The sequence below is a fragment of the Hippopotamus amphibius genome, chromosome 11 (assembly GCF_030028045.1).
Source record: "Hippopotamus amphibius kiboko isolate mHipAmp2 chromosome 11, mHipAmp2.hap2, whole genome shotgun sequence".
Lineage (NCBI taxonomy): Eukaryota > Metazoa > Chordata > Mammalia > Artiodactyla > Hippopotamidae > Hippopotamus > Hippopotamus amphibius.
In genome coordinates, this window is record NC_080196.1 from 13,381,383 (window position 1) to 13,393,728 (window position 12,346).

The window sequence follows — 12,346 nt, forward strand, 5'->3', positions numbered from 1 at the left end:
CAGGGGAGCTCCATTTGGCAGTGGGATTGGGTAAAGCATAGGCAAGGGGAAACACGACTTTTATAAAATCAATACTGGAGAGCAAGGCCTGATCTCAAACACAAATGGATACTCATGTTAACACCATGAGCCAGGCCACTGATGATGAATTGCTTTGGCTAAGAAGGTTGGAGAAATTAACAAGCACTAAATACTCACCGGTTAGGTTATTGAGGGGGTATATAGATATAAATATATATATATATATATTTTGATGTATATATGATGGTAGCAATTGGAGAAAATTAGAAATCTGTGATGTGGGATGATACATGATTAAATGGATACCACCTGGATACTCTGCAGAGTTAGAGAACAGAGACATCTAGAATTCTATAATCTCATCTGAAGAAATAGCTCTCTTCTAATGGGCATTCTTCCACATGAAGTTTGGAGCTGCACCCGCCTGTCATGCCCTGCATCTATTTGGGCTTCCAGAAAACCACTCACAGGAGACTTGTTGCTCAGGCATGTTGTTAAATGGCCCATTAATGTGATTTTGATGTCTGAGCATCACTTTGGAATGTCTGTTGGGATTCCCCCCAACTTGCTGAGCAAGTAGCAGAGTGGACTGAAGCTTCAGTTCCAGCTGCGGTCCTCCCTGTGCTGTGCTGTCAAAAGCCCCAGTAGCTAATCTTAACCCCTAATCTTAACGATGTTCTTTTTTGTTGTTATTCTCTACTCTTCATGATAATACATTACACTTGTTTTTTCCATCTGGCCTTTTCTTCATACTTCATTTTTATAATTAAAAAGAGGGGTCCTTCAAGCTAAAAATCCAGAAATAGAGATAAATAAAAAGGCTGAAAACTTTATTCCCACTACAGAATCCCCAATTTGATACATCAGAGATCTGACTGACAACTCTCTAGCCATGCTCAAATTCTCCTCAGATACATTTATTTAGAGTGAAAGAGTAAATGTTTCAGCGTCTTACCATTACTATTCAGCGTTTTCATGATAACTTCCATCTGTGCAAATTCATAGTTATAGTCTGGTTCTGAGGAAGCTTCGCTGGCTGCATCCAGGTCATGCTCTGGCGGGCCCGTTTCTTTTTCAAAGTCTTTCAACCAATCTCGCCGTTTCCTCTTAGGTAAATTAATTCTGTGGGGTTTTTCACCGTTAGAGAAAGTCAACGTGTTTTAGACTCAGATAGGTAACAGAAAAGATGTCTCAGTGAACATATTAGTGAACACAAAGCTGTTACCTGAAGAAGTGGTTATTCCCCCACAGGATTCTGTCCCCGTGCCACAGCTGGGTGGTGCTGCACACGAGGGTGCCATTTACACAGGACCTGAGGGAACACCAGCGGGGCTATGTCAGCTGAGCGGTAAAGGGTACAAAACCCATACCCGGGAGCTAAAGAGATAACTGGGGGAACTTTCTCTTAATAGGTGTACTCGACTAATACATAAAGAAGGAATAACAATTGTAACCACTTTCAAAATACACAATCAAGGCAAAGACGATAAAGGGATGCCAATATCCCTCGAAGACAGACAGCTGGACACGACGTGCTCCTGATGGAGATGGACAGCAAGCGATGCCTATGGAACATGCCATGTTTAAGCTGAACCCAATCAAGCTTTTATATCTAAAACCAATTTAGGAAATACAGAGGCCAGTGGAAGATGCTAAATGACGCCACAGGATGCAGTGAGCAAAATGCTGACCATGGGAAACAACTAGATGTCTTCAGCGCATTAAATGCAAGAAAAAAAGGGCGGGGGAGCACAGGAAGGGGACCCATGGTAAAACAGTACCAAGATACATAACAATTAATGACAGTGGCTGAATCTTATTTGGATCCTTATTTCAAGAAACAACTGAAAAAGAACCTTTATAAGACAACTGGGGAAATTTGAACACCGACTTGATATATGATTAGCAAGGAATTACTGTTTATTATTTTATGTGTGATGGTACAGAAACTATGTTTAAGGATACTGGTCTTTTAAAGACACAAGCTGAGGGACTTCCCTGGTGGTCTAGTGGGTAAGACTCCATGCTCCCAATGCAGGGTGTCTGGGTTCCATCCCTGGTTGGGGAACGAGATCTCACACGCATGTCACAACTAAAAGAAAAAAAAGATCCTGCATGGCGCCACGAAGATCCTGTATGCCGCAGCTAAGACTCGGTGCAGCCAAAAATGAATGAATGAATGAATGAATACAAGCTGAGATATTTATGGATGCAAAGTTACAATATCTGGAATTTGTTTAAAATAACCCAGAGAAGAGGGAGGAGGAGATGTGGAGGACATATAAATAAAAACAAAACTGTCAGACTTCCCTGGTGGCGCAGTGGTTAAGAATCCACCTATCAATGCCGGGGACATGGGTTCCATCCCTGGTCCGGGAAGATCCCACATGCCATGGAGCAACTAAGCCCATGCGCCACAGCTACTGAGCCTGCGCTCTAGAGCCCGTGAGCCACAACTACTGAGCCCACATGCTGCAACTACTGAAGCCCATGAGCCTAGAGCCCATGCTCCACAACAAGAGAAGCCACCATGAGAAGCCTGCCCACCGCAATGAAGGGTAGCCCCTGCTCGCCACAACTAGAGAAAGCCCATGCACAGCAATGAAGACCCAACACAGCAAAAAATAAATAATAAATTTTTAAAAAAAGAATCAATAAAAAATCAATTAAAAAAACAACTGTTTACAAGGTGTTCATTTTTGAAGCTGGATGACGGCTATATGGAGACTTGTTTACTATTCTTTCTACTTTTATATGTTTGAAATTTCCCATAATAAAAACTCAGGGAAAACATAAAAAGAATACCAGGTTTAAATCCTAATCAGCTACCAAACTCTAAAATCCATCAAGGGGAGGGAGGTAGGGGAATGGGTGAAGAGGGATTAAGAGGTACAAACTTCCAGTTACAGTGACAGATAATAACTGCAGTGGTGATCATTATGTAATATATAAAAATATCAAATCAGTATGCTGTATACCTGAAACTAATATAATATTGTAAGTCAATTACACATCAATAAAAACAAACAAATAATTAGCAGAGGGGAAGACAACTCTGACAGTCTTTGTTATACTGTAAACATCACACCATAAACAATGTACACTGTGTCTGTGGGTTTATGTTGGTCTATGCATCTTGGACTTGTCTGAAACAAATCTTGAAGATGTAACTGTCCACGGACATCTGGAAGTGGTCTTTCAATAAGGCAGCTTTTCTCAAATGGCAACTCTGCTACAGCTTACTGGCTCTCAAGGGGCTGTGAAGTCAATAGCCTAAATAAGTCCTGGTAAAAGATTTTGTAGGATTTCCTGCTTACTAGAAGATCGCAACAACTGATCCTTTGACACAGTTAAAGCATTGTCACTGTGAGTTTTTTTAGGGGGAGAAGAAAAGTCCTCCAGAATTTTTAGCATGGACAATTTTAGTCTTCTCATAAATGTTCCCTTTACCTAAAAGATAAATTTTGCTGGCATTTAAAAGGAAAACAAAGCCTCAGGGGGATAACTAATTAATTAATTAAAGTTTGATTTGCTAAAGGTGAAGTTTGATGGAGAAAAATAATGAGTATTATTTTGAGGGTTTTCTTTTTTCATAAGTTACTTTTATCATATACTCTCATTATCTGGCTCCTAAACTTCAGGAGACTCAAGCTCAAAGTTATAAAATAAGGAAAATTCATATATGAAAATAATCACTCCTTCGTAGTAATATTTCAAGTCTGGTGGATAAGTTTTTATTGATAAAATACTATCTTAATTTTTTTTCATCTGTCAGACCCAAACATGGTAAAACTCTGGTGTGTATATTTTACACTAACATGCTCTCTTTATTTTTCAAAATGACTCTCAACATTGTGACTTAAGTTTCAAAAGTCTGTTTCCCATCTACTTGTAATTATGGACTGATTTATTCACCTGCAAAAATGGAAAATGAGATCAGAATATGTATGTACATGTATGTCTATTGTGAAAATTAATAAAAGTAAACCTCAACTAAAACTGGAGTCAAGAGGCCTGAAAAGGAAACTCTCACACCCCACCACTCACATCAATTATCCCAAAAAGGAAGATGTCAATTACCCTGACAGGGTACCTTGTATCCTCCTCTACAGGAAGTACAACTATTTTACTACCCCAGCAGAAGGAAGACTTGCTTTGTGCCCAGAAACATGCCCAGCCAAGTACAAAATGCACAGCTCAGTTAATGAGAAGCTGTGGTCATCTGAACTTCTACTCTCCTCTAATGAACTTTCATTTGCTGATGACTTCCTTTCCTTGTCCCACCTTCCTTACTATAAAAGCCTTCCATGTTGTGTAACCCCTCAGAGTATCTCTGTTTGCCTGATGAGAAGCTGCCCAATTCACAAATCATTTAATACAGCCAATTAGATCTTCAAATTTACTTAAAATTTGTTTTTTAACACTATATGTATATACATATGTACCTATTTACATACATATTTTTGTCAAAAGGATAAAAGCTTTCTTATTTTTAAGTCTTATAGAATACTCATCTCTTCTACCTAAAAAATAAACATTCAACAGTGAGTTTTTAAGGAACATATTTCCCATTGTTTATTTATTAAGGTATCTAAAAAGCCCTCCAGAAATTCTAGGAATAGCAGTATGACCAATAGCTGAAATGTGTCAGTCGGTGTCCTTCATTATTTTAAACTCTGAATGATAATTTAAAAAATTCAGTTCCTCAGTCTCACTAGCCATATGTTAATTCTCAAGAGCACCATCTCGATAGTGGCCACCCAAATGGTCTCAGCAGATATAGAACCTTTCTACTATCTCAGAAAGCTCTATTTGAGCAGTGTTATTCTAGAATAAAACTAAAAATGGTTCCAGAGCAAATCAGAGAGAAATATAATAAGCTTCACCTCTCTTACTTATTGACTACTTTTGTGATCATCTGCACCTTTGGAGGACCCCTATCTAGGTGCTCGCGCACACACATGCACACACATACACGCCTGAACATACATATGAACATATCACTTTGCCATTTATAGTTGCTCTTATTACAATAATATAAAAAAGAAAAAGTTATGGAAACCACCTGGTTGGGTAATGTACCCAAGCCAAGAAATTAGCATAAAAAGTAATTTCTACTTGAACACATGCCAGTGTTCTCGGGAGAAGCAGATATAAAATCTCTTTGCAGGAATTTATGTAGCCTCACCCAGGCCACAAGACTCCTACAGATAAACTGCTGAAGAGGAGGAGCACATCTAAAATATCACGAACTGCTTTGGGAAGCAAAGTTACCAGCAGATACAACAAATAGTTGGATTGAAGCCCCAGCAATTTCAGAGAACAGAACTTCCAAATAAAGGCAATAAAATAAGTAAAAATAAAATTATTAAAGCATACAATGGAGTAAAAACAAGCCTCTATCCATAGAGACCAGGCATATCTACAAAAAGACTTCCTAAACTTCTACAAATGAAAAACAGAGACACTGAAATTTAAACTCAATAGAATGGTCAAGTAGCAGGTAAAACATGACCTGAGAGAGCTGGTGGACTGTGGGAAGACATTCTGGAACCTTTTTGAAGCATTGAAAGTGTTGAAGTATGTGGGCCGAGCGATGGGATTCAGAATGTCCTGCTTGAGCAGTGGAGGAGCTGAGGGTGCGGGGCGTGGAGACTAATATCACCCTGTTTGGTCCTGAGGGATGGCTGGTTAGCCAAAGACGGGTAAGATTCCTCAGAGGAGGAACAACCTAAGACAGGCACAGCCGCAGAGGGGCCAACAGGGGTGGTGCATAGAACCTTCCTTATATCACCCTGTTTGGCCCTGGAGGATGACTGGTTAGCCAGAGACGGGTAAGATTCCTCAAGGGAGGAACAACCTAAGACAGGCACAGTCGCAGAGGGGCCAACACGGGTGGGGCACAGGCCCCTAATATCTGAGAGAGGTCTCCTGCCCCCAGGGCTGTTTTGCTCTCCACCCCCAGCTCAAATCCACACCTGCTCAACTCGGACCCAGGAAGTAAACAAAGATAATTGCCTCAATCATGTGAGGCCTTTGACTGTTTATGAGTGTAACCTGAGAATGTTAGCCCACGAACTCAATAAAAGCAGCCTGGGATGAGTCAGCGGGGCTCTTGATCCTAGAGGTCTTGAGTCCCCCGGTCCCATCTTTCTCTTCAGTCTGTGTCTGTGTCTTCTTCAAGCTTGCGGCACCCGTCACTCACCTCGAGTCGCCGAGCTGGTCTCGGCAGTGGACTTGACAGATCTGAGGAAATAATGACTATCCCTTCACACCATGTCCCTCTCTTGCTGTGTCTCCAATCCTATTTCCATCTTCACAGCCAAGATTCTCGGCCCGCTTCCTCACCTCCCATTCTTCCTTCTTTGCATTTTTTCCTTCCATACCCACAACTGCATGGTACCTAAACATCCCCTGGTTGCTAATGTCTTCCTAACTGTTATGTCCCATAGACGCTTTTCGGCTTCTACTTTGACTTCTTTAAATGTTCTCTTCCCTTCCATCATTGGATCTTCTGTGCCTCTCTGACTCCCTTGTTTCAGCCTCCTTCATGGATTCTCTTCAGACCATCCCATAAACATTGGTTTAACCCTTCCACTCCTTCCACTATTCACTCTAGATCTACTTTCAAGACAGGTAACAGTGATAACACCAGTTCTGTGTCTTTAGTGTAGCTCTACAGCCCTAAATCCAATGTGCAACTGGAAATCTTCACATTGATATCCCAAGGACACCTCAAACTCAAAGTACCGCTCAAACTGACCTCATTACTACTCATTACCTATCATCCTCCGAACCTGTTCCTCCTCTTGTATTCCTTATTTTGATTTAGTAGTGCTACTGTTTATCTCATCTCCTAAGACAGAAATCTAATATTGTTGACTTCTTTTCTTTTACTGAGTTCCCATCTTACAGCACTAAACCTCGCTGACTCTCAAGTAATTCTAAAACACATTTTGTTCCTCACTTCTTTTGCTACTGCTGTGTTCCCATGACAATATCATAATAATATCCTAACAGCTCTCCCTACCTCCAGTCCTGCAAAACCCACACACTTTTATAGTTATAAAGATCACTTTAGGAGTGCTTATCTTCCTGTATAATAACAATTGTTTCTACACATTCTCCTCCTTGAGGCTTTGAGTTACTACACTTGGGGCATTCCTAGCACAGAGCCTGGAGCAAGTACACTGAATGAATGAACCACTGCCCTGAGGTTATAGGAATGGAAGAAATTGGGCAGGGTGGGGAAGGATAAAAAGTAGGATAAAAAGACATGGAAGTTGGGACTTCCTAGCTGGCTCAGCAGTTAAGAATCCGCCTGCCAATGCAGAGGACACGGGTTTGATTCCTGAGGATCCCACATGCCACAGAGCAACTAAGCCCGTGTGCCACAACTATTGAACCTGTGCTCTAGAGCTCGTGAGCCATAACTGTTGAGCCCATGTGCTGCAACTACTGAAACCCACACACCTAGAGCCCCTGCTCCACAACAGGAGAAGCCACAGCAGTGAGGAGCCTGCACACCACAGTGAAGAGTAGGCCCCACTCTCCGCAACTAGAGAAAGCCTGTGTAAGACCCAATGAAGCCAATATATAAATTTTTTTAAAAAGGCAGGCTCAAAAATAAATAAATAAAAAATAAAAACAAGATGCATATTAACCCAAATGAAGCCTGATGGAGGTTATAAAAAGATAATGAAGTAAAATCAGGTATGAGGAAATCTACTGAACAAAATCATTTTCAGATGTAGTGTTATAAGAGAATATGATCAAATTATCAGGTTGTGTGTGTGTGTGTGTGTGTATACACACACAATTTTGCTTGTCAATTAAAAAAGACATGAAAAAAAAAAAAACCCAGAGCTTCTAATAGGAGGATACAGCATGAAGCTAAATTCCAAGCTATTTAAACTTAGAATAAGAAAAACTAAGGAGTAGTATCCTTTCACCATCAAATATTTTAACAATATATCACCATAACACAAGGCCTACAAATATCATGAATCATGCATGCTATTATTGTTAGTCTCAGTTTTTCACCTCTTAGAAATGTATATGGCTGATATTAACAAAATAATTTGAAACAAATGTTTTCTTCATAAAAATGTGTATTCTGAATTATAATGTGAGTTAATGAATACTGCTTTAGGACTTCATTTTACATGTGATTATAAGATAATTCAAGACATCATTTAGTAGAAATTAAAAAGTAAATAGAATATATTATCCTGTCAAATCTCAAATTTTTACATATTATAGCCTAGTTTAGGAATTTTTCATATAACGGAGTTATCAGATTAACTGCTTGTCATACAATGCATTACACTGGGTAATAACAAATAACTTTATTCAATATTTATGTGTCAGGCACTGAGCCAAGTGATTTATATGTTTTGTCTACTATTAGCCTCATTTATCACATGAGGAAATTGAAGATTAGATAAAAGAAGTATCTTATCTAAGATCACCCAGCCAGTCAAGGCAGAATAAGCCACCCCCCCCCACCCACCCTGAAGCTGATGCTCTAAACCTTGCTAACACAGCTCTCTACAAGCAGAAAGCAAAAGCCAGTGTAGCCTTAACTTTGACATAACTGAGCAAACAGACAGAAAGGCGTAGTCTACTTCTGAAAATAAGGCACTTGGGCTATATTAAGGAGGTGTTTCTTACCATTAAGATACTTTTCTTACCTTGCATTTTCTTTTGGAGTGAGGGTGACCTCTCCATCCAAAGCAATATCAATCTCACAGTGCTCAGGCTGAATTCCTATCCCAAAGAGCTGGATGTCCTGAGAGGTATCTGCGCCTACCCTGGTATGGTCCTGGTAATAGATCATTAAAGAATAAAAATCCTACCCCTGCAAGTAACTCAGCAAAAATTTATCACAATCAATTTGAATAACCCAACAGCACACGCATGACGACATTAGATGAATCAGCCAGGAGATGTGAGATCTGGTACATTGTAGGTCAAAAGCTCGCCTTAATACACTAAATTTAAAATATGTTTACACACTATGGAAAAAAAACCCCTGATTTAGTGATTAGCTATTATTTTAGAACATAAAGAAGTCAGACTTGACAGTAGAATACCTTGTGCTCCAATTTTAACTGGATGACTTACTATTTATGTGACAATGGGCAAGGCATTTCACTCCCTGAGTCTGTTTCTTTTCTTTTTCTTTTTTTTTTTTTTTTGCACAACCAGAACAATATTATTAATATGACCTAATGAATAGGATTCTTTCTCAAAGATCATTTGAGTCAACAGTGAAAGTGCTTTGAAAACAGCTACATAAATTCAAGAACCATTGAAAATAGATTCATGGAAAGTCACATTTTCAAATATATAACTTTTAAAATGATGAGAAAAAGCTGAGTTTTTAATACCAAATTACAGAGTATTGAAGCCTGTGGATTATACAATGTACAGATTAGCATGATTCTTAAGTACCTCAAACCTCACACATATAAGGACTGTGACTCCTGGTGACTCAGCCCACTGCTCAGTGCCTTTGTTCTATTGCTCTAAAAATCATTCAGTCACTATGATAACAATACTTCCCTGTTCAACAGAGAAAGTGCAAGGCTCGGTCTTTCAAAATTAAGATTTCAGAAACAATTCCTTACCCCTTCATCATTTCCTAAATGAATAGATCTCAAGTCCATTAGTGGACTCTCAAAAAGTCGGGCTATTTGTGTTATATTTATTTCTGGAAAAAGTAGAATAAAAAGGGTGCTAGAAGACTGGGGCTCCTTTCTTCACTCCTAGCTTACTCTCCACTGCCTTCTGTATATTCACAAGGCAGCTCTGAATCCTTAACAAAGCAGTTTGAGAACTGCTGCAGTGAGCCCTGCTGTGCGGTCAGTGGCATTACCGAGGCTGAAATGTCAAACCCAAAAGGCCACACCCATCTCCATATTGGAGGGTGATTACGGGACCAAAAGTTACTTCCTGAGGATACAGGTTTAGGAGGGATGGATGTGGATAATACAAAAAGCAGAATCATGGGGACAGGCACCCAGACTCAAGTGGGAATTGTACATGAAGGAATCAGGATTGCCACTATCTGTTAATACACTCTCTTACCTTTAAATAATAAACCAGAAGTTCATTGAGAGCAGGGTCTGCATTCAGGTTGACTAGGTAGCACTTGTCATCCCCCACCTTGATACCAGAAGTCTCCAGGGAAATGCCCATACTCTCAAGTTGTCGTTGCCTCTCCTGTGCACAGAAACAGACAAAAGCAGGGAAGCTCTATTTGTTGCGCTAGTCATGAGATGTATCCATGGAAAGCGTAAGTCACTATTTCTGGGGACAATGCCAGTGAAATTATACATTCTACTTGGCTCAGCCATGTTTACTGAGAGCCTAAAATGCATGACATCTTGTGTCAGTGTCATAGGTGCACTAAGGGTGAACCAAGCACCATCCTGCCCTTAGGGGCTTACAGTCCAGTGGAGGGGATAAGACCACATAGCTAGAAGTAGAAGAGGAGAGCCCTGTGCCACTGGGGAGGAACAACGTGCTTCGGGGCTTCAAAGGAGGGAGATCGCGATGGGTTGAGTCCAGGAGGGGCTTTAGGAAGAGAATACATTTGGGATGGTTCTGGAAACGCAAGAAGAATTTCAACAGGAAGAAATGGGGGAGTGGCAAGGTAAGGGTAGAGGAAAGCACAGTACAGACTCGGGGTGCACTGGATGATTTCAGGTGTCAGGATTCCCTAGTCAGTGTGGGAAGGTAGTGGGAGATGGGGCTGGAAGAGCAGGATGGGTCCCTTTTCACCAGGGCCTCAGATTCATTCAAGTTATTCAAGAAATATTTATGTGCTAGGTAATGACCTAGGGCTGGGAATATAAAAGCAAACAAAACAAAGCTCCTTCTTTCATGAAAACTTATATCCTAGTGGACAGAGAGAGATCATAACAAAATAAAATAAAATACAGAATTTCCAAAGGTGATATGTGCAATGTAGGAGTTATAGAAAGTTAGGTATATGTTTCATATCTACAAGAAACATATAAGCAGAAGGCTTGACTAGGTCCCAGTTACTGATTTCAAGCTACCTGATTGGGATGGTCCAAAACTTACAAGTGGTCAATGAGATTAAACTGTTCATGAAATGCATAGAGATTCATATCTTACACACACACACACACACACACACTTACACATGTGTAAGTGTGTGTGATTAGTCCTTGCTTTTTATTTTACCTCAAGTAAAGTTCATAACAGCATTTTCTAACAAGCAGAAGAATCAAGCACACTGAAAGAACTACGCTGTGCTGTATGTTATAAATTTTCTGCCAATCAGGTAGCTTCATTCGTTACCAGGTGATCTAAAATCACAGAACAGATTTTTATTTAGATGTGAGAGGAGGATATATTAAAGATGTTTTCTGTACCATGCCTGTACAAATTCAGAGCTCTCCAACACTGCTAGCAAATACAGGGACCAAACGGTAGTTGTTGAAAGACAATGAAGTCAGTGTCTAAAAATGGATCTTTGTAGGCTCTAGTTCAGCAGAAAGAGGTCCTTAAAGGACTTTTTGAGGATAAGTGGCTACACAGAAAAGACAGCAAATGAAAAAGAATCACAACATTTTAGGTCCCAGTTATCAAGCCACCTGTGCAATTTCTTCTGTTTTCCTCAGCTTCTCTTCCCAAGTCACTGTTAGTTCTTTTATCAGCTTTTCAGACTCTTCGAGCTTTTCTTTCAGTTCAGGGGCCTTCATTGCCTTTAAAATGAGAGCAGAGATATCTGACTTTCTAATTTTTTCCATCATTATGTACAAGACAATTCCTTATTGTCCTTCTTAAGCGGTTATCAACTGTCTGTTGGAAGCAATTAAACCACACCGTCAGGGGGGTTTTAGCCCTTTATTAATCAACTGAAACTAAAGAGTAAATGGCTTCTACTCTTTAAAGGAGAAAAAGAAATTCCAGTGCCCTGAATTAAATTGATACAAATCATCCTAGAGTAATTTTATCCATCACAGTTAAATTTCACATTTAAAGACCTAAAAGATGCTAAAGTTCATCTTCAAAATAGAAAAGTATGAGAACAAATTACTTAAGTAGATTCCTTTTTCAATAAGACAGAGATCAACATACATTACTAATAAATACATTTCATGTTCCCAGGAAAGGTGGTGATTCTTCTCATTTATTTTAAAATTTGAGTCTGGGCCATTTGAACTACTTTTCTTATTGATAGTAATAAACTTAGCACATTTATTACACACTTGGAAATAGGACTTCTGGTTAAAGGGGCAGTAATTTCCCTCTGTGTTTGCTCAGTGAGGATAATTAAGGGTCTAAA

General features: G+C 39.7%; 1 protein-coding gene across 1 annotated transcript in view; it reads right to left on the reverse strand.

Annotated features, from left to right (window-relative positions):
- KIF13A (kinesin family member 13A) overlaps window positions 1-12,346 on the reverse strand; it is a 198,445-nt gene that overhangs the window by 45,202 nt on the left and 140,897 nt on the right. The window contains 5 exon segments of the mRNA XM_057700702.1: window positions 977-1,143; window positions 1,247-1,333; window positions 8,715-8,845; window positions 10,114-10,248; window positions 11,652-11,762. Coding sequence (XP_057556685.1) covers window positions 977-1,143; window positions 1,247-1,333; window positions 8,715-8,845; window positions 10,114-10,248; window positions 11,652-11,762 — 631 coding nt within the window.